The following is a 26,832-nucleotide window of genomic DNA, read 5'->3' as shown; positions in this document are numbered from 1 at the left end:
GCCCACAATACAAACACATCCACGCATGCGGCTGATTAAGTCACTGCCCACCCTGTTCTCTTCCTCTCCAGTTTGCACGAAGCGCAACGATACAAATAACTTTTTAATTAGCCGTCCAGACCGTCCGGATCCATTAACCTCACGAAACAAGTCTCTTTGTTCTCCAGCGAGTTAGGACTCAGTGCCTCTCTCCCACTGTCTCCAGAACCGTCTCTCTCCTAAACCCCTCTCTCCTCTGGTACTGTCTCTCTCCTGAACCCCTCTATTACCCACTACCTCTAGAACCGTCTCTCTCCTCTGGTACTGTCTCTCTCCTGAACCCCTCTATTACCCACTACCTCTAGAACCGTCTCTCTCCTGGACCCCTCCAGGAGAGAGACGCTCCAGGCTGAGGACCTCCAGGCTGAGGACCTCCAGGCTGAGGACCTCCAGGCTGAGGACCTCCAGGCTGAGGAGCTCCAGGCTGAGGGCCTCCAGGCTCAGTACAGCCCCGACCACGCATGACGCTACAGGACAGAACCCGGTGTGGAGCGTCTCTCTGGAGACCCTCTGCAGCCGTTGGTGGACCACTGAAGTCGATCTCAAATGTCGGATTCAAAGAGAAAATCAACCCGGTCGAAAACAATTAAGGCCGTGTGAGAAGGATGGGTCCTCTATTAATATAGTATTGATATCCAGACCGGCTCCATTAAAGCAGACGCTGCCCTAGACGGCTCACACACTAATGGCCCCCACATGCTAATCCCCGCCTTTCCATTGGTCCAGAAGAGCCTTGCTCGTCTACTGACACTATTGATATTGATTTTATTGGCTCCCAGCGAGGGGGAAAGACACCAAATGGCAAAGAAAATTGGGAAAAGGAAAACAATCTATCCATCTCAGGAATACAATAAGCCATAACTGGGAGCCATACATCATGTTAGCTGACGGAACAGAGGCCAGCGTGAACCAGATCATCCGTTTGTAAATCAAAAGCGTTCATCAACAGCCAATCACAGCCATCCTGCGTACGGAGGTCTCTGACCAGGTGAATGGTCTTCAGTGTGCTTCACTAATTCAGCCTCGGGGTGATCTATTTCCTCTCTGGTCGCACTGAAACCATCACACACATTGATACACACACACACACACACACATCAACAAAATGAGCAGACACACAAACATAAACCCATGAGCGCAGACACAAGCGCACACACACACACATAAACACATGATCGAAGACACACACGCACAAACAAACACACACAAAAACACACACACACACACACACACACACACACACACACACACACACACACATAAACACATGATCGAAGACACACACGCACTAACAAACACACACAAAAACACACACACACACACACACACACACACACACACACACACACACACACACACACACACACACACACACACACACACACACACACACACACACACACACACACACACACACACACACGAGCGCCCCCCCCAGACGGCGGCGGTACCTTGCTGGAGCAGGGTCCGGGGATCAGCAGTTTGAGCGCCTGTCCCTTCAGCTCCTCCAGCCGCGCGCTGCAGTCCTCACACCAGCCTCCGCGCTCGCTCCCGGGGGAGCTGCCGCTGCCCGAGGCCGGGGAGCCCGTCCCGAAGCCCGGGGAGCCGCCCAGGGACCCCGGGGAGCCCGTCCCGATCCCAGGGGACACCGTCCCCGGGGAGCCGGAGAAGGAGCCGGGGGACGAGGTGCCCGAGCCGGGGGAGGGCGTGCCCGTGGAGCTGGGCATGGACCCGGCGCCCTCGGGGGCGGGCCGGGCGGCGCCGCGGGACTCCTCGTACGCCCTGCGGTACCAGGTCTCCGGGGAGAAGGACGCCGATTTGGTCGGGGAGGTGTCGGGCCCCTGAGGGACACAGTGTGTTGGTTAGGGGCCGCACGGCGCTGCGAGGTCGGCCTACGGGAGGGCGCTCTGATGACAGACGGGACGACCCCGCCAACGGTGCCATGTGGTGGGCTGTATCACATGACCCCCGTGTGGGAACCACGTCTAGTGGTCACCTGAGGAACGAGGAAGACCTGGGAAGACGTGGCCTTCATGCTGATGTATTCACCCCTTCACACACCCTTACTCACCCCGATACACACCCTTACTCACCCCTTCACACACCCTTCACTCACCCCTTCACATTCCCGTCACTCACCCCTTCACTCACCCCTTCACACACCCTTCACACACCCCTTCACACACCCCTCACACACCCCTTCACACACCCCTCACACACCCTTCACACATCCCCTCACACACCCCTCACACACCCCTTCACACACCCCTCACACACCCCGTCACACCACCCCGTCACACACCCTTCACACATCCCTTAACACACCCCCTCACACACCCCCTCACACATCCCTTCACACATCCCTTCGGAGCGCCTCAGAGAAGGGTGACGCTTACTGTTACAGGTTAGTAACGCTGGAGCAGGGAGCCAGTGAACCAGTCACCCAGTGAACCAGTCACCCAGTGAACCCCCACACCCAGTGAACCAGTCACCCAGTGAACCACCCACCCAGTGAACCAGTCATCCAGTGAACCACCCACTCAATGAACCAGTCACCCAGTGAACCACCCACTCAATGAACCAGTCATCCAGTGAACCAGTCACCCAGTGAACCCCCACACCCAGTGAACCCCCACACCCAGTGAACCACCCACCCAGTGAACCAGTCACCCAGTGAACCAGTCACCCAGTGAACCAGTCACCCAGTGAACCCCCACACCCAGTGAACCACCCACCCAGTGAACCAGTCACCCAGTGAACCCCCACACCCAGTGAACCACCCACCCAGTGAACCAGTCATCCAGTGAACCAGTCACCCAGTGAACCCCCACACCCAGTGAACCCCCACACCCAGTGAACCACCCACCCAGTGAACCAGTCACCCAGTGAAACAGTCACCCAGTGAACCCCCACACCCAGTGAACCCCCACACCCAGTGAACCACCCACCCAGTGAACCAGTCACCCAGTGAACCAGTCACCCAGTGAACCCCCACACCCAGTGAACCCCCACACCCAGTGAACCAGTCACCCAGTGAACCACCCACCCAGTGAACCAGTCATCCAGTGAACCACCCACCCAGTGAACCAGTCACCCAGTGAACCACCCACTCAATGTACCAGTCACCCAGTGAACCACCCACTCAATGAACCAGTCACCCAGTGAACCACCCACTCAATGAACCAGTCACCCAGTGAACCACCCACTCAATGAACCAGTCACCCAGTGAACCACCCACTCAATGAACCAGTCACCCAGTGAACCACCCACTCAATGAACCAGTCACCCAGTGAACCAGTCACCAAGTGAACCCCCACACCCAGTGAACCAGTCACCCAGTGAACCACCCACCCAGTGAACCAGTCATCCAGTGAACCAGTCACCCAGTGAACCCCCACACCCAGTGAACCCCCACACCCAGTGAACCACCCACCCAGTGAACCAGTCACCCAGTGAAACAGTCACCCAGTGAACCCCCACACCCAGTGAACCCCCACACCCAGTGAACCACCCACCCAGTGAACCAGTCACCCAGTGAACCAGTCACCCAGTGAACCCCCACACCCAGTGAACCCCCACACCCAGTGAACCAGTCACCCAGTGAACCACCCACCCAGTGAACCAGTCATCCAGTGAACCACCCACCCAGTGAACCAGTCACCCAGTGAACCACCCACTCAATGTACCAGTCACCCAGTGAACCACCCACTCAATGAACCAGTCACCCAGTGAACCACCCACTCAATGAACCAGTCACCCAGTGAACCACCCACTCAATGAACCAGTCACCCAGTGAACCACCCACTCAATGAACCAGTCACCCAGTGAACCACCCACTCAATGAACCAGTCACCCAGTGAACCAGTCACCAAGTGAACCCCCACACCCAGTGAACCAGTCACCCAGTGAACCACCCACCCAGTGAACCAGTCATCCAGTGAACCAGTCACCCAGTGAACCACCCACTCAATGAACCAGTCACCCAGTGAACCAGCCACCCAGTGAACCAGCCACCAAGTGAACCACCCACCCAGAGAACCAGTCACCCAGTGAACCACCCACTCAATGAACCAGTCACCCAGTGAACCACCCATTCAATGATCCAGTCACCCAGTGAACCAGTCACCCAGTGAACCACCCACCCGTAGCCCGGTGCCCATGAGCCGGGGTGGGGGGTGAGGAGGGTGAGCCCCTACCCCTTAGTGACAGAACAACTACCCCTTACCTTAGTGACTTAACGCCTACCCCTTAGTGACTGAACACCTACCCCTTACCTAAGAGACTGAACACCTACCCCTTACCTTAGGGACTGAACCCCTACCCCTTACCTTAGTGACTGAACCCCTAACCCTTAGTGACTGAACACCTACCCCTTACCTTAGTGACTGAACCCCTAACCCTTAGTGACAGAACAACTACCCCTTACCTTAGTGACTGAACCCCTACCCCTTACCTTAGTGACGGAACCCCTACCCCTTACCTGAGAGACTGAACCCCTACCCCTTCCCTTAGTTACCTAACCCTGACTGAACACCTACCCCGTATCTCCTGCTCCGGTTCACGGACCTCTCCTTGGTCCCCGTTAGCGACGTCATGCTGGGCTGGAGAGGGAGAGGAACAAACGTCCGCCTCTTTACATCAAACTACAGACCAGCGGGTCGAAGTCAGTGGTCTCCAGACCAGCTCTCCGCTCGTCGGATCTCTAGACCAGCTCTCCGCTCCTCGGATCTCCAGGTGGAATTTCACGCGAATTTCAAATCCACGTGGAAAACGTAAAAAAAATATTCCATCATCCCGCCGTCTGGGAACGAAGAAGAGGAACACGGGAATCCAACCGGTGTGTCTAAGCTCAATCTCCTCCCGTGTTGGATACCTTCGTGCACCGTTCTTCAGAGGGTAGAGAACGTTCTCTGCTGTGGTCCTCGGTTCCTCTAGCAGAGCAGAGCGCGTCGGTCTCCAAACCCTGGACCACCCCTCGGTCACACCGCCCCACTGCGCAGGTAAACCCAACCCGACGCGTCCATGGCGCAGACAGCGCAGACCTCAACTCCTCAGTGACACCGAGGAGAACGAGACTCCGACCCGACTCGAGACGCGGAGGAACTGACGCGTAATGGGAAGAGGAACGGCCGTGCCAACTTCTGTGGTGTGACGCGCATGTCCAGTGAGATGCTCCGTCGCGCTGCTTCACCGGAACAGGAGTGGGCTGGAGTGGAGAGGAGAGCGAGGAGATGAGGGGGGGGCACACATCTGGGCGTGGGCGGGGTCTCTCAGCCCCCCTGCTGGTAAACCGGCCAGGGCCCAACGAGGATTCGAGGTCCGCAGGCTGAACGCAGCAGAATGGACTTTACGCGCAGATGTGAGTTCTGTAACGTGGCAGGGCTTTCTGCTTCTCTCGGACGCAGACCGTACCGCCTGTGTTCCATTATTAATGGTGTGCAATTGGGCAGGGCTGATTAATCCTGCATGCATGCTGGAATGTGAGATATTGCGTTATGAACCCAGATCAGTGAATTCCTGCGGCCATCTCCATGTACCGCAGGGACCCAAATGTAAAGGACTCCATCAGCTGGAAGTTAAAGTAAAGTCTATCAGTAGCCTACATATCTGTTCAAATCCATTCACTATAACAGCAATGCCATATTATATATTTGTTATGTTTTGGGGGGTAAAGTATTCAGTGTAATTTAAAATAAATCAGAAACGAAATGTTTCTGGATCCATTCCTGGATGGATTAATTTGATGTTCTATGGGGGGTATTAGCCAACAGATCACCGTAAACCATAGAGGCTAGATGGACTCCGGAGTTCAGCAGACTATGAAATGTAGGGCCATCGACTGCTTGTGGTTTACCGCATTACCACAACACTTATTGTGGTACCACACTGCCCTCTGCTGGCGCGTCTTATGCATGGCAAGTGGGCAAGTACGCAAGTAACTATCCATCCTCCGCGTTTTGGAAGATGATGGAACATATAAGTCGATGTCATTTCCCCAAATCTCCCCACAAATCAATGATTCGGGAACTGGCAATAGTTACATTTTGAGAAAACGAGGTTTTCACCCTGGCCTGCAGGTGGCGCCCCTGAGCGTTGTGAGCCGATCTTCAATGATTACAGGGTAGACAGAAGTGGTCCTTAAGATAAAACCTGCATCTTCAGTAGGGAAAGTCAGGGTCATAAATGATTTCCTAGTGTATTTTAATTATCATGAACGGTAGTAAATATATAAAATCTTTAAATTAAGGTAATGAAAAGGGCTTATAGATAATATGATCGAAGACAACTGATGAATATTCATGTGCAGCAATACAATTTTCATAAATGGAAAAATAAACTTCTGATTCAAACTAAAAGGTAATCAAAAAACACAAACATATGCAACAATTGTACATAAGATATATATGTAAAACATATTCTGGAAACACAACAATCATTTACATCAAGGTTACAATATCTCTGCAATATCAAAGTAAACCGCCTTAGAAAGATATCAGTAGATGAAAAAGGTGCACAAAGAAATATTTATAAAATACAACTTTTGGTGTGAATTCTGAAGATAGAAGAGGCTCATCTTTTGTTTTGTCCACTTTAGAACGAGGGGGTCTTAGATTCCTGGGTTTTCTTTTGACGGCTGAAATAAAAAGAGAAGAAAGTGAGACACAGAAACAGAGAGGAAACAGCAGAGGAGAACATTAGAACGACTCCTATTGGCTGCCACCACATCTATTCATCCACACAGATCTTGCCTACATGAGGCTCATCAAAGTTCGATTCTCTTTATATTGGAGAGAGGCATGAGTGACAGCATAACAGCCACAGTCGGTTTATCCATCTCCTTACCAAACAACGCTTGCATCACTCATTCAATTTACAATGTAAGGGTGATTCATGTAACAACTACCCCAATGAATGCAATAGCCTACCTCCGAGTCAAACTTAAAGAACCGCTTCCAAAATAATGACACAACCACTGCGGTTCCTCTCAGTGGACCGTTGGCTTGTAGATCGATTGACCAACAACAGACAGATGTGTCCCTTGCCTTTCTAGTGTTATAGATATATATATATATATATATATATATATATTGTGGCAACCCGGCTTGGTGAGTGAGCCACCTCCTTCCTATCAGCACACGAACTGGAGCTTACTTAAAGCCAAAATGGCACTTTTATTCAATAATAAATCATATATCTACCAAAGCAAACAAAACTCAGCTTGGGAGGAATCGACAGTCTTGTTCCTCCGGGTGGAATCACATCACCCACGAGACTGGTCTCTCCGCACACGCGAACCAGGAGAGCCCTGAATGAGTCTGGAAGCATGCTTTTTAAAGCATGCTTCCCACCTGCTCCTCAGGTGCTCCGCATTTCAATGATTGGTCCCAGTGCTCTCACTGGCGCCATCTGTTGAGAATCGGTGGTACACCGCCTCCACAACCTGCCCCCTTGGCCTCCAGGGGCGCTGCGCCAGAGACGGGTTGCCACAATATATATATATTATATATATATTATATAATATATATATATTATATATATATATATATATATATATATATATATATATATATATATATATATCTTTATTATTTGTATATATATGAGTATAGTATCATACGGTAGAGGATTGTCAGTGAAGGTCTCAGTGCAGCCTGTGGATCAATAACAGTGAGGGATGTGTGTGTTTTCTCGTTAAATGGTATGAATGGATTCTGTACTTTAAATGTTGAATGAGGGTCTGTAATAGAAAAAGACAGAAACAAATGATATTGTTAACACAAGTCAGTCTGCTGACACAAAACTACGAATTACATGTGCAAATAACAATCATCTATCAAACGGTTGGTTATGTAATTCTATTGCTTTTTTTACTCAAAAGCTGTTCAATGCTGTCCGTTTATTAGTCTCTACCATCACTGTTTGGGACGAATCTGTTTAAACATATTCACGCAGGGTATAGAAAGGTGTTCAGGTTTGATTCCAGGGTTCAGAGTTACAGATTAAATCAATGATAGAACATAAACATTGAATAGTGATTATTCAGATCACTGTGATTCCATTCCTTAACCAACTGAGTCATTTCTTACAATAAACATGTGTCAGGCATTTGGGAGGATGAATTGCAAGTGGAGGCGCATGAGAGACTTTCAGAACACGCGCATCTTTACTGGTGAAGATCATCTTGGTTACCTTCACAACTTTGCCCAAGTTGCCACGATAGGTTGTGATAAACAACCAGATGGGCGTCCAAAAGATGGAGATGGTGACGAGTAGTGGTGTTCCGGCAATTTTTTAGTTGAGTTAAATGTAAGATGCTTCTATCTACTTCCCATTTTCTGAATTGTTTTACTGTTTTACCATTATTTCTGCATTTTGTAGTAAAAGTGTTTGACCATAAAGTGTATCTTTGTTTATAATCCGGTTTATTAAATGGGTGGAAATGAAAAGGCTTGGGTATTACAGTACGGACCTACAACTGCCGTAGAGCTGTTGTAAATAATTTGCCTTTTTACCAAGTGGGTAACCAGGACTCAGCCAGACTATGTTGTTGGGAAACAGTCAGGGAGCCTTACCTTGCGAGTACAATGGAGTTTAATAACTTCCTCCATACTATGAGCTTACTATGTAGGTGAAACTGTTTTGGGGAACACTATCCTATTAACTGTTGAGTCCCTAAGAGGTAGGTTGCTAAGGAAGTTAGCAACTATGCTTTTCGGAAACTAACCCCAGGTTTGGTTGAGAGCATTAAGGGGCCACTCACACTAGGGCCGTTTGCCTGTTAACAGATATGCTCACACCAGCAACCTCTAGGGCAGGGGTTCTCAAAGTTTTGACAACTGAGGGCCAATTTAGGAACCCAAAATCTGACTGGGGGCCTTTATTTATTTAGATTAATAAAATTAGCGGAGATAATATCTGCAACAACTTAAAACAATTTCCAAGTTCAGTTTATTAACTCAATTTGAAACATTTAAACAAGACTGCTAAGTCTGTGTGAATCTGAAAACAGAGAAACAAGGACAAATGATTCACTGGGGTTTGCATTTAATTAAAAAAAAATTTAAACAGTAAACATTGGTCACTTGTCAGCTTCATCAGCTTATTCCCTTTCAAAAAAAATTAGATATTCATGCATCTTTCAAGCATGAATAAAGACGCCAAGTCCCTCTGTCATGACTTTGTACGATCAAATTTCTTGTAAAACTTCTGACCCTTGGTATTGTTTATTTAAAATAAATAAGTAACTTATTAAAATAAATAAATAAGACCCAGTCCGTCTGCCGCTCGCGCCCTGAGGGCGTTTTCATGAGTCTCATATTATTCGAACATGTTGTACTTGTTGATTAGCTCACGTTTTGATGGCTGAAATAAAAAGAGAAGAGAGTCAGACGGAGAAACAGAGGCAACAGCAGAGGAGAACATTAGAACGACTCCTATTGGCTGCCACCACATCTATTCATCCACAGAGATCATGGCTACATGAGGCTCATCAAAGTTCGATTTTTCTTTATAGGGGGAGGCATGAGTGACAGCATAACAGCCACAGTTGGTCGATCCATCTCCTTGCAAAACATTGCTTGCATCACTCATTCAATTTACAACGTAATGGTGAATCATGTAACAATTACCCCAATGAATGCAATAACTCTGACTCATACCTAAAGAACCGCTTCCAAAATGACACAACCACTGTGGTTCCTCTCAATGGACCGTTGATCGATTGACTAACAACTGACAGATGTGTCCCTTACCTTTCTAGAGCAACACAGAGCAGACACTGCAGCTGAAACAACCAGTATGGAGACCAAGAACAGCAAGATGGACGCCGCCAGCATGAACCATTCAGTGTTTATCTGACAAAACAAAAAGAAAAGCATATTACATAATATTGTATGTTATGGATTTGAAGCTTCAGACAACTATATTTTCAGTGACAAATGATTATGGACTACATGGAGAAGATAAAAATAGCCATAATACTAGAATATCATTTCATAGCAAAACACACAATAGTTAAACATTTCTTACCAAATGTTTACAACCAAGGTGGCAGGGAGGGTACGCAAATAGTACACTAGCAAAGAAATGAAGAACACTTCCAGCGACGGCCGAGAGAGCCACCAGCACATTCATCCCCAACGCAGCGCACACCTGAAACCATCAGGAACCACAGTTACCACTGAACCCACCCAAAGAAGATGGAGTTAATGCTGAGGATTTAACACAACGAGGCCTCTAGCGTACGACCACAGGGCTGAGGACTTTGGAGACAGAAAGTAAGAGTCATTTCCTGAGTGCTGTTGGCTCACCTTGGCCCTGGTGGGTTTCCTGTCAGCAGCGATGGTCAGACCCCCAGCAGGGATGTACTGTAGGGGACAACATCACCAGAACTCTTTGGTTCCACTGGTAAACAGGAAGTACTGAGCAGTGAATCAGGATGTGTGGCTCTGCTCCACTCCTAGCAGGAGCTGCTTTACAGCCACACGCCAGCGGGCTTCATAGAGCAAGAGGACCAGACTATACTAACCCTGACCTATTCCTCAGTGGAGCTGGACTCACCACTCTCACCAAACTCACCACAACACTGGGAGACCAAACTCATCACAACACTGGGTGCAGATTGTACATCAATCACATTATATAGCCTACTAAATAGTGCATAAGCACATACACATTATATAGGCTACTAAGGAACAGCTGTAGTTGAAATAATGCATTGAGACTTCACCTAAAGGTTACTTACGATGAAGATACCCCAGAAGAGGATTGCTGTTATGACGAGGTCGACATCGACAGCCAGATACGTAATTGCGGTCAGTGCCATGGAGATCCCAATTGCCACTTCAATCGCCTGTTGGGAGACAACAGAATCAATGTTTTTATTATCAATAATCATCACTAATAATTCTTACTTATTCTTATTGCAGCAGTACACGTCACGGGACAGAAACATGAAACACAAGTCGCCCTAAAAGGCCCTAGTACAGCTGTGTGTGTGTGTGTGTGTGTGTGTGTGTGTGTGTGTGTGTGTGTGTGTGTGTGTGTGTGTGTGTGTGTGTGTGTGTGTGTGTGTGTGTGTGTGTGTGTGTGTGTGTGTGTGTGTGTGTGTGTGTGTGTGTGTGTGTGTGTGTGTGTGTGTGTGTGTGTGTGTGTGGTCTCTTACTCCGAGTATTGTGGGCTTCAATCGCAGGCCCTCAAAGGCTGTTGGCTCATTCTTGGGAGAAGCCAATTCTTCGCCTCTCTCTCCGTTCTCCATCCTCAACTCAAGGCTTTCTCCTTCAGCAAGACTCCCAGACATTCCCAATCCAACCCAAATCAATACGCTGTCGATTGTCTGGTCTAAGCGTCAAATTCAGAATACCGACTTATTAATGAAACCTCGTTGTTACCGCAGAGGTCAGTTTAAATAAGATCCACAGAGGGTGGAGGCTTAAATACAAGCTTCTTCCTTAGTTGCTTCATCCACATTGCTTAATGCTTACGCGATTGCCTATAAAGGATTTTACATGTTGAGGTAATATAGGCCTACTGGTAAACACGTCTTCCTACGTGTGGTATTCTGCGATCAAAAGGGTGAGTTAAGGGTTAAGTCAAGGTTCGATTTAAATCAGGGTTAGGATTAGGGTCGGTAGACTCTTATGAAATGTAGGGCCATCGACTGCTTGTGGTTTACCGCATTACCAGAACACTTGTTGTGGTACCACAGCGCCCTCTGCTGGCGCGTCGGATGCATGGGAAGTAAAGTACGCAAGTAACTATCCATCCTCTGCGTTTTGGAAGATGATGTCATTTTCCCCAAATTTCCCTACATATCAATAATTCGGGAACTGGCATTTAGTCACATTTGGAGAAAAACAAATCGTGGCGCCCCTGTGCCTTGTGAGCCGATCTTCAATGAGTAGGCCTACAGGGTAGACAGTAGTTATCGTTAACATAATATCTGCCTGTTAAGCAGTGAAAGTCAGGGCCAATAAATGATTTCCTAGTTAGGGGTCTTAAGAAAAACGTAGGACCCTAGTATTTGTAGAACTCGTGAGGAGATGCGAAGGATGGGCCAGAATTAACAATATGTGGCGCTATAAAAAGCCTTTGAAGTGCAACATACTCCATTTAATCAGTTTAACATAATCCATTTCCACTAGGAAGGAAACTTCTTATAGGTAGAAGATAGAATTCGATATTGTCATTGCACAGGATACAATGAAATTGGATGGTAGTCCTCTTGGTGCTTTCTAAAAATAGTTATAAAAAGAATACAAAACAACACATTGTCCAGCTATTGTCATGAACAACTTTAAAGGCTAGCGATCCTAGCCCGGGGTCCTAGCTAGCAGTCCACCCAGCTGACCCCTGTTCTCAGCTCATGAGGATCTCTCAAGGCTGGGGTTAGGGCTAGGGACCCTTTGGGTTAGGGTCCCAGACTAGGACCCCCTGCTGGGCCCCTAGCTGGGACCCTCAGATGGGTCCCTAGCTAGGACCCTCAGCTGACCTATGTTCTCAGCTCATGAGGATCCTTTAATACACAAAGAAACAGATTAACAGAACTCATTACTTTGGGTCAGAGAACTCATAGGGTGACCAGAATGAAGCTCAGCAGCCGTTTGCTGCTGGACTTCAGACTTTCTCAGCGTAACCAGATGATAGGACGGGAGAGAGTCAAACACATCAAATGACCAGTGAAATGACGTGAACTTTGTGCTTCAGAGTACAATAAGACAATAAAAGATCATAAAGGAACAGCTTAATGAACAGCTCTCTGGCCTCTCCCCCAACCTCAAGACATTTATTTATTTATTTTATCAAGTTTAGTGTTATGGGTTTGATTTTTTAATTCTGTTTGAAAATATAATGTTTCAATATCAATCATGTAGTCTGGGCTATAAAGAAAATATGTAGAGATAACCAAATTAAAATCGATAAAGGACTGCTGTTGAATTGAGGGTGGATGTCTTTATGGTGGTGCTACTGATTGGGATCCATTTGAAGTATTAAGAATTCCTGAAGTCTACATTATTTCTTATTTTCCGTTCTAACTCTGAAATAAGTCCTAATGTCTCAGAGCGTCCTCCTAAGTTGAGTGTTGCGGGAACAACAAGACTTCTTTCTGGTCCACTTGGGGGTCACTGATCTAATCTGTTAATGATAAACCTGTAATCAGACAGTATTCATATCTTTTTATTATGAACCTGGGATCAGAGTTCAGACATTGGGACTGTACAGGGAGTTGGTCTTCTTCAGAATGAGAAGCCTTCAGTTGAAGAGGAATAACTTGATGTGAGTGTTCAAAGGACCAGAGGGATCTATTGCAGTAAGGAGAACTGTTTTGACAGTGGACCGATAATCCACACATGAGCCAAAGTGAGTAAAGTTATGTCATTGGTATAATTCATAGCCTCATATTCCGGGCAAGCTAATGTGAATTCAGGTTAGATAAAGTTAGAGAAGATGACCTTGCATAATAACTTTAGTATTCTGGGATATACTGACACAGTACGCATGTTACAAGATAACTTTAGTATTCTGGGATATATTAACACAGAAACTAACATTTGGCTCAGTAGTTTACCAATTCGATTTTAATATTAAGTTGCCGATGGTAGATAGTAATCATGAGAGACACACCAATCTTTATTGTTTGATGAGTTATTGTTGTCGGGTTATGCTGATGAATGTTTATCTTTTCTAGACGTCCTCAATCTGTAGAGTACAGACCAGCTCTGGAGTTTATTAACAAAGAGTTCAGAACTAAAGAACACTTCCGGAGAGACTTCCTGTCTAGACATCCGCTAAAATGGCAGAAGAAAACCCTCCTCCTCTCAAACATTTCCTGACCTGCAGCGTGTGCTCTGAGATCTTCAAGGACCCGGTGTCTCTGGGCTGTCACCACAGCTTCTGTTCCAGCTGTCTCCAGGAGTTCTGGGCCCAAGCTAAGAACAAGAACTGTCCCGTCTGTAAGAGGAAATCCTCAAAGGATATAGTGGTTAACTTTTCCATCAAGGAGCTCGCTGACTCCTACACTGGAAGACAGAGGTCTGACCCCTCTGATGAGGCCCAGGTGGTCTGCACTGAGCACTTAAAGGATATCAAGTGGTTCTGTAAGGAGGAGCAGAGAGCTGTGTGTCATGTGTGTGAGTTCCCTCACCACCAGGGTCACACAGTGGTTCCTCTAGAAGAACAAGTCCAGGAGCTGAAGCAGCAGCTGACACATGACCTCACGGCTCTACAGGCCAGGAGGAGCAGACACCAGGAGCTGGAGGAGACGTATGAGGCCATGGTTCCTCACCTCAAGGGACAGCGGGTGAAGACCGAGAGGCGGATCAGAGCAGAGTTTGAACAGCTTCACCGGTTCCTGAGAGAGGAAGAGGAGGCCAGAGTGGCGGCCCTGAGAGAGGAAGAGGAGCAGAAGAGGAAGAGGATCCTCCTGGAGAGGAAGACCCTTCAGGAGCAGATCCGGTCTCTCTCAGAGGGTCTCTCGGCTGTAGAAGCAGACCTGCAGAAGGACGGCCTGTCGTTCCTCAGCGCTTCCACTCGCTCCCGGACCAGCGCCAGAGCCCTGCTCTCCGGTTCTGATCCCCAGCTGCTTCCTGGAGCGCTGCTGGACGAGGCCAAACACCTGGGAAACCTGGCCCACAGAGTCTGGGAGAAGATGGGGCAGAGGACCACCTTCAGCCCCGTTATTCTGGACCCAAACACTGTATCAGACTGCCTCTCTCTGTCTGATGATCTGACCAGTGTGAGACATAACGATGTAACCCAGAAGGTTCCTAACAACCCAGAGAGGTTCACTTGGTACAGTAATGTACTGGGTTCTGAGGGCTTCAGCTCAGGGGAACACTGCTGGGAGGTGGAGGTGGGAGACAATCTTCACTGGCTAATAGGTGTTGCTAAAGAGTCAGTGGAGAGGAGAGGAGAGTGTACTGCTTCACCAGATGATGGAATCTGGTGTTTATTCAATACCAGTGGAAAGTACACTCAGGGTACTGGTGAAACCCTGACATTGAAGAGGACTCCAGAGAGGATCAGAGTCCAGCTGGACTATGATGGAGGGGAGGTGTCCTTCTACGACCCTGAAGACATGACTCTCATCTGCACCTATCAAGACACTTTCACTGACAACATCTTCCCTTGGTTTAGTTTTGGAGCAGCAGGTAAAGCCCGGACCAAAGATGTTAGAGTGTGTGGTGTCTCCTCACGCACTAAACCATGTAAATGAATGTAACCTTGTCAGTTCTGTTTGCCTGCTAGAGTCTCTGGTATGTAGAAACACGGTATCATATATATATATACATATATATATATATATATATATATATACATATATATATATATATATATATATATATATATATATGTATAATAATCGGGTAATAATCAAATAGTAGAACAAAGAAACAAATCAACAGGTATATTACAACAAAATAATACGAGTCCACCTTGTGGTCAATGTATGGAATGACACATATAGTCCACAGAGCAAGAAAACACTGCCTGCAGTTACACACACACACACACACACACACACACACACACACACACACACACACACACACACACACACACACACACACACACACACACACACACACACACACACACACACACACACACACACACACACACACACACACACACACACACACACGCGCACACACATATATATATATATATATGTGGATCAATATATCTAGTTGTGTATATATATGAGTATAGTATCATAGGCGGTAGAGGACGGTCAGTGAAGGTCTCGGTGCAGCCTGTGGATCATTAACAGTGAGGGGTGGGGGTGTTTTCTTGTTAACTGGTACAAATGGAATTGTATGTTTAATGTTGATAACAAGGGTCTGTAATAGAACCACACATGTAGAGAAATCAATTATATTGTTAATATTGTTATGTTAACACCTACACAAGAATCACATGGGGAAATAATAATCATCTATCAAATGGTTGGTTGTGTAATTCTATTACTTTTGGTTTTAGTCAATGCTGTTCATTCCTGTCCGTGTCTTAGTCTACCCTCACTGTTTGGGACGTATTGGTTTATACATATTCACGCAGGGAATAGAAAGGGGTTAGGGTTTGATTCCAGGGTTTAGGGTTTAGTAACAGAGGAAATCAATCAGAACATAATGATGAATTAATTATTATGTTATTATGTTATTAATTATTATGAATAGTGATTATTCAGGTAACTGTGATTCCATTCCCGTTAACCAATTAAAAGTTATTTCTTACAATAAACATGTGTCGGCCTGTTCTATGATTCATGTCGTTCATAACTCCTCCAGAAGCCGTCCTGACGCGTACAACAGGAAACCTTCTTCACGCACACATTTTGATTTTGATTTAAATTGTGAAGCCGAAGCGTTCTGGTGACGGGACCTGGTTGTAGATGAGGGCAGGAATCGGTGGCTCATACCAGAGCTGGACGTCCGGGCGCAGCCGCTGGTTCCTCCACAGCGTGGACGCAATCCAGCGCTGGTCCTGCTGGGGAATGGTCTCCAGGAGACCAGGAGGGGACCAGGAGGGGACCAGGAGGAGACCAGGAGGAGACCAGGTGACCAGGAGGGGACCAGGAGGAGACCAGGAGACCAGGAGGAGACCAGGAGGACCAGGAGGAGACCAGGAGGAGCAGGAGGAGACCAGGAGGAGACCAGGAGGAGACCAGGTGACCAGGAGGGGACCAGGAGGAGACCAGGAGGAGACCAGAAGTACAGGAGGAGACCAGGAGGAGACCAGGAGGAGACCAGGAGACCAGGAAGAGACCAGGAAGAGACCAGGAGGAGACCAGGAGGAGACCAGGAGGAGACCAGGAGACCAGGAAGAGACCAGGAAGAGACCAGGAGGGGACCAGGAGGGGACCAGGAGGAGCAGGAGGAGACCAGGAGGAGACCAGGAGGAGACCAGGAGACCAGGAGGACCAGGAGAAGACCAGGAGGAGACCAGGAGGAGACCAGGAGGAGAGCAGGAGACCAGGAGGAGACCAGGAGGAGACCAGGAGACCAGGAGGAGACCAGGAGACCAGGAGGAGACCAGGAGGAGACCAGGAGGAGCAGGAGGAGACCAGGAGGAGACCAGGAGACCAGGAGGAGACCAGGAGACCAGGAGGAGACCAGGAGACCACGAGGAGACCAGGAGGAGACCAGGAGGAGCAGGAGGAGACCAGGAGGAGACCAGGAGACTAGGAGGAGACCAGGAGGAGACCAGAAGGACCAGGAGGAGCAGGAGGAGACCAGGAGGAGACCAGGAGGAGACCAGGAGACCAGCAAGGCACACAAAAATATGGGCAAACACACAGATCCGCCCAATTCCTACGTTTCATTTTGAGGATCTGTATCAAAACGGAATGAAATGAGTTGACAATGCTGTCTTGATATCAGGCTAAAGCTTCACCCGACCAGGGGCGATTCTAGGCTCTGATTTTTAAGCCTACCTCATATACCCCAGGGGTATATGAGGTAGGCTATATACAAATATATATACCCCAGGGGTATATGAGGTAGGCTATATACAAATGTATATACCCCAGGGGTATATGAGGTAGGCTATATACAAATATATATACCCCAGGGGTATATGAGGTAGGCTATATACAAATATATATACCCCAGGGGTATATGAGGTAGGCTATATACAAATATATATACCCCAGGGGTATATGAGGTAGGCTATATACAAATATATATACCCCAGGGGTATATGAGGTAGGCTATATACAAATATATATACCCCAGGGGTATATGAGGTAGGCTATATACAAATATATATACCCCAGGGGTATATGAGGTAGGCTATATACAAATATATATACCCCAGGGGTATATGAGGTAGGCTATATACAAATATATATACCCCAGGGGTATATGAGGTAGGCTATATACAAATATATATACCCCAGGGGTATATGAGGTAGGCTATATACAAATATATATACCCCAGGGGTATATGAGGTAGGCTATATACAAATATATATACCCCAGGGGTATATGAGGTAGACTATATACAAATATATATACCCCAGGGGTATATGAGGTAGACTATATACAAATATATATACCCCAGGGGTATATGAGGAATATAAAATGGGGGGGGGTTGAATATCGTAGACGTGATTTCCTGCATTCTGCTGGATTTTAGGACCTGATCCTAAATTATTCTGGTGGGGGGTAAATCTATCTATTAATCTATCCATCCAACACATTGTATATTCTTTAATAGTCTGCCGGTTTATTGTCAGAAAAGCACAGACCTTTTGTAACAGTTTAACCTCAGTTAAACCCATAATACCAATGAGTATTTCATCCCAGAGGAACGAACTAAACACATTTTCTAGCCCTTAAAGAAGAAATAAATTGTTGACAACCTTTTTATCTGAGTTATAGATAACACTTTTGTCAATGGAGTATTATGTAGTATTATATTATCCATGATTTTTATTTTGTCCTGTCCAACCTTTATTTTCCTAGTTACTGTTGTATGTCTAAGCCCATAGCTGGCAGTGCCAGCTAAATAATGCACTTCTGAACCACTAAAGTGAAGAAAGGAAAAAATATGAAGGATGATGGAATAATCAAATGGATGTGAACTGTAATAACACATTTGAGGTATATTAAATCTCCTTTGTGTAAGTTTCACAAAAATATGACAATATTTTCACGCCCTCCCTTAATTGAAATAGCTTTTGAGAACCTGCTAATATGTATTTATTCATCCGTACAAAAAAACGGTATGAGTTGCTGGCACCAGCATTCTGCATACAATCACCATATTATCAAATAGGTTAATACAATTAGCGGAGATAACATCTGCAACAACTTAAAACAAGTTCCCAAGTTCGGTTTATTAACTAAATTTGTAACATTTAAACAAGACTGCTAAGTCTTTGTGTATCTCAAAACAGAGAAACAAGACTGGGGTCTGCATTTAATTTAAAATATTTTTAAACAGTAAACATTGGTCACGTTCAAGCGTGAATAAAGACACCAAGTCCCTCTGTCATGACTCATGACTTTGTAAGATCAGAATTCTGTTAAAACTTCCGATCCATTATGATTATTTAAAATTCAGATAAAATAAAATAAGTAACTTATTAAAATAAATAAATAAGACACTACGTCCCCTCTGCCGCTCGCAGACCCCTGAAATCTTTATCAGCTGAGGGCGTTTTCCTGAGTCTCATAGTATCAGAACATGTTGTACTTGTTGATTAGCTCACGTTGTTATGGCAATGAAAACGCCCTCAGCTGATAAAATGATGCCAGCGTTTTTTTTCAACTGAAAATTAGCCCCCATGTCAACTTCTTCTGCTCCTTGCACCTTATCATGCTCATCATGCTACGCAGTACGCACCATTACAAGCCCCTGCCGACTAAAATATGAAGCAATTCAAGAAGATGCATAGATAGAATCGCCTTGTGGTCAACTGTCATTTAATAGACATCTGACAGATTATAGCAATGAAAAGAATGTAATAAAAGGAATTTGTTTTTACCTTAAACAGTGTGGTGTGGTCAGTGTTTTGGCTAGGCTATAGGCATACAAGCTTTCAAATGTTCCACCACTTTTTAACATCCGTCGATAAAGCAGGATATTCATTAAAGGCTATTTAATTTAGGGCGATACATTTCCGGATGCCTAGCAATCATTTTCTATGCTTAATAACGATTGAAATTCCATTGAAATCACGTTGATCCTTAGTATAGTTAAAATTTCAACATTATTCCAAAATTCCTGATAATTGAAAAACCATTGAAATTCTGCTGATCTGTGGACAGGATTTCAACGTTGTTTCAATATTAAAAAAGGTTGCAAAATGATGTAGATTCAACATCAGAGTTAAATGTTGATTCAATGATTTAATGTTGTCAACGGAATGTTGACTTACAACATCCGCAGAATCCGGCCCTTCCTCACAAGGGAAGCAGCTCAGCTTCTAGTCCAATCACTGGTCATCTCCCGCCTCAACTACTGTAACTCACTCCTGGCTGGACTTCCTGCCTCTGCGATTAAACCTTTGCAGCGCATCCAGAATACGGCAGCGCTCCTCGTCTTCAACCTACTGAAGTTCTCCCATGTGACCCCCCTCTTCCGGGACCTCCACTGGCTCCCTGTAGTAGCTCGCATCAAATTTAAGACGATGGTACTGGCATACAAGGCATTCGATGGAACTGCCCCTGCCTACCTCCAAGCAATGATAAAGCCACACACCCCAGCTCGATCCCTCCGCTCGACTACCTCAGCTGGACGTCTGGAACCGCCATCGCTAAGAGCTAGCAAAGGCCGTTCAGCAAAGTCACAACTTTTCTGTTTTGGGACCTCAGTGGTGGAACGAGCTCCCTGCCATTCTCAGGACCGCAGAGTCGCTCAATATCTTCCGAAAAAGACTCAAGACTCACCTGTTCAGAGTCCACCTCGACTCTGCATAGCCACCCTCCCCCTTCTGGCCACCATTGTATTGTATTGTATTGTATTGTATTGTATTGTATTGTATTGCACTGTATTGTATTAGAGCACTTAACTGTGTAGCAACTGCTGCTATCATTGCTGTAACACAGGGAATTGATTAGCCTAGCGATTGTGGTACTTGCACTTGGTTCTATGAACATCCTTTCTGTACCGACAGCGATATATTGATGCACTTCTTATGACAAATATACTTATTGTAAGTCGCTTTGGATAAAAGCGTCTGCTAAATGCCCTAAATGTAAATGTAATATAGTTTCAACGTCTGTTTGCTATCTGGGTAACCATCTCTAACCGAACACCTGAACTAACCATCTCTGACCTCACACCTGAACTAACCATCTCTGACCAATCCAAACCTAACATATAACCTGATTTCAGAATCCTGTAAAGAGAAACCTTGTCTTTATGGATTCATTAGTACATTCGGTGTATGTGTAGTGCAGTGGTATTATGTCGGCCTCATGACAACGGGACGACCGTTTCAAGTCCAACCTCGACCAACCATTCTGTGAGACGCGTCATTACATTAAATAATATTGACTATCATGCACTCAATAGGTCATACTGTAAGATCCCCTCATGGTTCAATGCGACTACTTTTTATTTTGCTTCATGCCATTTGTTCATTAACAACATAGCAAACATAAGGTTGAAACAAGACTCATGAACTACTGTAATATATTAAATCTTTACATTCATGTAATGAAAAGGGCTTATATATAATATAATCAAAGAGACGACTGATGGTTTATATTGTTCTAACTGACTCAAGAACTACTGTCAAGGTATAACATTGGATACCTATTGAATACATGCGCCACCTCTGTGTCCAATCACTGAGCTGTGAGGCAGCCTAGTGGTAACAGAGGCATGCTGGTCGCATTGAGTTAATAAACAAACTTCAGAGAGAGAATTTTGGTTCATGTCTTTTGTTAATTAACAACTTAACAGAGCAAGTGTAACAGGGTGTAATATCCCTTTAGTTATAATCACACAAAATTGCCTTTTACAGTTTTATTACCTGAAGTTTAGCTTTCCAGCTGCCTTATGTGCCCCTTTCTATTTGATTTTGTTCTTTGATTTAGCTCCACCTCCTTCTGTAATCCCGCCCACATTTCGGAGAACCCCATATGTTTGCTGTCCCGCCCCCCCCCCACACCCTGCCCTCTTCCCTTTTGTTCTGATTCTCTTGGGAAGTGTTGTGTGCAATTATTTCCATTTTGTGATCAAGTCTTTAACCATCTTATAGTTTACCATTCTTTATATTAATTATTTTGACTATACATTGTTTAATGGAAGTGTCATGTAAATATCAATGCATAGATTGCAGTGTTTTGGAGAACGTTATATTTTATTACGACATGCTGGCCTGCCCCTGACCTTGGTGTAGTCATGCTAGTAGCCCTCCCCTCTGGGTGCTTTGTGTAAGAGTTGGAGGATAGTTAAAGGGCACATTCTGAAAGGAAGCTGTTTTATATTGATCTTCAGGTATGTCTTATTTCTTTGATTTCAAACCTTTTTCTGATAAAATTGTATGTACGTGGCCCTTTTGTTCTGATTCTCTTGGGAAGAGGAGTTGGAGGATTGTTTAAGGGCACTTCCTGAAAGGAAGCCGTTTTATGTTTATCTTCAGCGGCAAACATAAATGGACGTTGGATTTCCCGAGTCCGGACTGAGATCCTTGGTCACGTCTCTACTTAAGAGAAATACACAACGCAGATTCAGCCACTCACACAAACATGAAGAAGTTGAAACAAGACTCATTTACTATAGTAAATATATTTAAACTTTACATTCATGTGATGGGTTAATCAGAATCTGAATCAGCTTTATTAGCCAAGTATGAACAACATACAAGGAATGGGACTTGTGTTTTTAACAAACACAAATAGATGCAACAATTGTAAATATAAATAAGATATATATTATAAAAAAACATTGTGTAAATACAGGTTACACTGAGGAGGAGCTGGCCACATTGAGTTTGGAAAAGAGACCCTGGCCAAGTCTACCCTGACTGGGAAGGGAAAAAGGGGAGGCCAGAGATCAGCTTGAGCCTGAAAAGATCAAAGCCAAGGTACAGATAATCAAACTACAATAGCAGGAATCTCTCTGTATGTCTGTCTGTCTCTCCGTCGATTAGCTCGACGGCTTCACACTCTGCGGTTGTTTTGCTCGGGACCCAATAGCGATGTTGAGTTTAAAGTTGTTTAAATGAGCGGTTCTCACAAAAGTGCTTACTTTCCATCCAGTCACATCACGGCAAACATATGGCCAGGGAATGTGAAGTTAACGTCACACGTGTTGGACTGTAGTGTTTTGTAGTGTAGTAGTATCCGCTCCACATCAAGGCTCCAACACCGCTTATTCCGCATGCTGCTGTCAGACATGTCTGCTGAGCACCATGACCTGCTTTTGCACAATGCCATCAGGTGGCTGTCCAAAGGCAAAGCGCTCAAGCGTTTCTGTGATCTAGAGAGGAAATCACAGCCTTCCTCCGCAGCAGAAAGCATAAAAAGGCCGAAACACACTTGAACCGAATGCTGGAAGACAACTTCATTGGCGATGTCAGCTTTCTCAGTGACATATTCAAACACCTGAATGACTTAAATGTGGGACTACAAGGCAGAGACAAAACTGTCATTGAACTGGTGGAACAGATGCTCGCATTCCAAGCCAAACTGGATCTTTTCGGGACTGACTCGAGCACAGGCCGAATGTTGCATTTGCCGATGCTCTGCAAATGCATCTCATCCCCGGCAAGCATTACCGCTGTGATGGTCGATTGGATGGACTTGCTTTGCCAACAGAGATGATGTGTTTTGCCAGAGACCCGTTCACTGTCACAATAGAAGGGGCTTTATCCGCCAAAGCAAAGGAGGTGGCCGTTCCCAGTGACAAGGGGAAATTCATTCCCAAACTTGTGGACATGCGGTCATCCTTAACGATGGCACAGGAGCTGCGCACCAACGGGCCTGCCAGGTTTTGGACTGATGTCAACCCACATCAATTCCCTAACGTCAAGAGAGTAGCAGTCCTCGTGCTAAGTATGTTTGGCTCAACATACACATGTGAATCAAGCTTCTCACACATGAACTCAATCAAAAAAAAAGCTCTCTTTGCTCACTGTCTGACAGTAAACACTTCACGAATGCCTTCGGATTGCATTGACATCTTATGAGCCCAGAATGACTGCTCTCATTCAGCACAAAAGATGTCACATCTCCCACTGAGAACTCAGCAGTGAAACTGTTGCATACATGGCAACAAAAGGATGCGTAACTAAGTGTGCAACAAAGTATTCATGCGTGTTCAGCTACTTAGATATTTTTTGTTTTGGGTTTGTTTACTAAGCTTTAATATGCCTAGTTCTGTTTTTTTCATCCACTTTGGCATATTGATCCCAGGGGGATATTCTTGTTTTAATATGTGACCGAAATGTTTATTTTATTTAAATAAGGAAACCTCCGATAAATGGGCACTATTTTGTTTTCGATGCACCTTGCGTTTTGCTTATTGGTCAGATATGACAAATATTTATTTTGTTTCAAAAAGGAAACTGGCTTTTGACAGGCCTAATATTGTGCACTATTTGTTTTTCAGAGTTTTGCCTTTGTCAGATTTCACCAAAGATGTATTAATGTAATTTTTCAGATATGACAATTAATAAAACGTTTGTGTTTTTCAATACATTTTTGTGTTTTCCAAAATTTGTCGTTACTTGCTGCTGAAAATGTCTGGCCCAACTGAATTTCTTGTTTTGAAGAACTGGCCCAACTGAATTTGCATTTGAATAGCTCTGACTTAAGGTATACCTTAGTACATTTTGGTATGCTTGAATGCGACGAAATTAGTACAGAATACAGTTACATACTAAAAGTATACATCCTGTCAAAAGTGTAGTTGAAGTATAATATTTTTTCACATAGGGATTGACAGAACAAACAAAAAGTTCCTCTTAGATGACTGTTCTTTTGATGGCTGAAATAAAAAAGAGAGAAGAGAGTGAGACACAGAAACAGAGAGGCAACAGCAGAGGAGAACATTAGAACGACTCCTATTGGCTGCTACCTCATCATCTATTCATTCACACAGATCATGGCTACATGAAGCTCATCAAAGTTAGATTTCCTTCATAGTGGGGAGGCAGTCGGTCGATCCACCTCCTTACAAAACAAAGCTTGCTTCACTAATTAAATTTACAATGTAAGGGTGATTCATGTAACAATTACCCCAATGAATGCAATACCTCCGAATCAAACTCAAAGAACCGCTTCCAAAATGACACAACCACTGCGGTTCCTCTCTCAGTGGACACGGAGCAGCCATTCTAGAGGAACACAGAGCAGCCTTTCTAGAGGAACCCAGAGCAGCCTTTCTAGAGGAACACAGAGCAGCCTTTCTAGAGGAACACAGAGCAGCCTTTCTAGAGGAACACAGAGCAGATTTTCTAGAGGAACACAGAGCAGCCTTTCTAGAGGAACACAGAGCAGCCTTTCTAGAGGAACACAGAGCAGCCATTCTAGAGGAACACAGAGCAGCCATTCTAGAGGAACACAGAGCAGCCATTCTAGAGGAACACAGAGCAGCCATTCTAGAAGAACACAGAGCAGCCTTTCTAGAGGAACACAGAGCAGCCTTTCTAGAGGAACACAGAGCAGCCTTTCTAGAGGGACACAGAGCAGCCTTTCTAGAGGAACACAGAGCAGCCTTTCTAGAGGGACACAGAGCAGCCTTTCTAGAGGAACACAGAGCAGCCTTTCTAGAGGAACACAGAGCAGCCTTTCTAGAAGAACCCAGAGCAGCCTTTCTAGAGGAACACAGAGCAGCCTTTCTAGAGGAACACAGAGCAGACACTGCAGACGTCTGCCTTACCTTTCTAGAGGCACACAGAGCAGACACTGCAGATGCAACAACGAATATGGAGATGATGAACAGCAAGATGGACGCTGCCAGCATGACAAATTCAATGTGACACTGACAAAACAAAAAGATTATTGTATTATATTGCATTATATAGTTTTTTTAGTGGAAAATTAACATGGATTAAATAGAGACGATAAAAATAACCCAAAAAATAGAACATAATTTCTTAGCAAAATACACAATAGTTAAACATTCCAGAGTTACGCACTCTTCAAACCCAAATATTACAATAGCAAAGCCATGAAGAGGACTTCCAGCGATAGCGGAGAGAGCCACCAGCACATTCATCCCCAACGCAGCGCACACCTGAAACCGTCAGGAACAACAGTTACCACTAAACCCACCCAAAGAAGATGGAGTTAATGCTGGGGATTTAACACAACGAGGCCTCTAGCATACAAACACAGTACTGAAGAATGTACAATATGAGATTTGGCAAGAATACAACAGAAAGTAAGAGTCATTTCTATTAGACACCTACACATTATACTGTATATGCTACTTAAGAGACACATACACATTATATAGGCTACTAAAGAGCAACTGTGATTGAAATAATGCATCGAGACTTCACCTAAAGGTTACTTACGATGAAGATTCCCCAGAAGAGGATTGGTGTTTTTGCAAAGTGGACTTCGTAAGCCAAATAGGTAATTGCTGTCAGTGCCATGAAGATCCCAAATGTAACTTCAATCGCCCGTTGGGAGACGACAGAATCAATGTCATTATTATCAATAATCATAACTAGCAATTATTTATTCTTATTGCAGCCAGTAGGCCTACACGTCACAGGACGGAAACATGAAACACAAGTCGTCCCTAGTACAAGTAAACGCGTGCGTGCGTGCGTGCGGGCTGGAACTTCCCGAGGCCCTTGAAGGTTGGTTCATTCTGGGGAGAAGCGAATTGTTCGCCTCTCTCTCCGCTCTCCATCCCCAACTCACCTTCAGCAAGACTCCCAGACATCCCCAATGCTGCACCCCAAATCAACACGCTGTCCTTTGTCTGGTCTAAGCGTGTAACACTTTGACTAATCTTTTAGCCCAATTATTACGAAAGAAACGCGAGTTTCTTAATTTGAGAACCAAGCACATTGATTGTGTTCGTTTGAGACCACTTAATACAAATAACGAGGATATAGCTCAGGGAATTACATTAACTCATATAATTTCAAACTGTTCACATTTCCATATACATTCACCAAACAACCCTCAAATAAACCCACAGTCCAGATACCCCAAAAGTATTTTCCGCCGATGTGATCTGATAACCGCGTTAATATGCGGCCTCGCTTTGCGCGCCCCTTGCGCACACTCGCGCGTTCTCCCTCTAGTTCAAAGCAAACAAAAAAAGAATATCCAAACGAAATCCCCGATGTCCCCGAACAAAACTCCGCAAGCA

At 45.3% G+C, this 26,832-nt stretch overlaps 2 protein-coding genes across 6 annotated transcripts in view; one reads left to right on the top strand and one right to left on the bottom strand.

Moving 5' to 3' along the window:
* Positions 1–1,484: 1,484 nt before the first annotated feature.
* LOC130404095 (membrane-spanning 4-domains subfamily A member 4D-like) overlaps positions 1,485–26,832 on the bottom strand; it is a 53,062-nt gene continuing 27,714 nt past the window's right edge. The window contains exons 1-7 of one of the 5 annotated variants that reach the window (XR_008904177.1): positions 11,204–11,672; positions 10,784–10,891; positions 10,350–10,406; positions 7,658–7,777; positions 6,081–6,673; positions 4,578–5,245; positions 1,485–1,880 (exon numbers count right to left, since the gene is read on the bottom strand). Coding sequence is in view for 3 of the 5 variants with exons in the window: in XM_056608708.1 (XP_056464683.1) it covers positions 10,054–10,191; positions 10,350–10,406; positions 10,784–10,891; positions 11,204–11,338 (438 nt within the window). In the remaining 2 variants the exon portion in view is untranslated. Of the gene's footprint in view, positions 1,881–4,577; positions 5,246–6,080; positions 6,674–7,657; positions 7,778–9,922; positions 10,192–10,349; positions 10,407–10,783; positions 10,892–11,203; positions 11,673–26,832 lie in introns of those variants that run through there. The other 4 variants (XR_008904176.1, XM_056608710.1, XM_056608708.1 and 1 more) reach the window with 4 other exon arrangements.
* On the top strand, positions 13,210–16,581 carry LOC130404094 (zinc-binding protein A33-like). Its single transcript, XM_056608707.1, has 2 exons — positions 13,210–13,398; positions 13,727–16,581. The coding sequence occupies exon 2, from the start codon at positions 13,832–13,834 to the stop codon at positions 15,251–15,253; it is 1,422 nt and encodes a 473-aa protein (XP_056464682.1). The 5' UTR covers positions 13,210–13,398; positions 13,727–13,831; the 3' UTR covers positions 15,254–16,581.

The sequence above is a fragment of the Gadus chalcogrammus genome, chromosome 14 (assembly GCF_026213295.1).
Source record: "Gadus chalcogrammus isolate NIFS_2021 chromosome 14, NIFS_Gcha_1.0, whole genome shotgun sequence".
Lineage (NCBI taxonomy): Eukaryota > Metazoa > Chordata > Actinopteri > Gadiformes > Gadidae > Gadus > Gadus chalcogrammus.
Note: the sequence above shows the minus strand (reverse complement) of the source record. Positions and strands in the feature narration are given on the sequence as shown.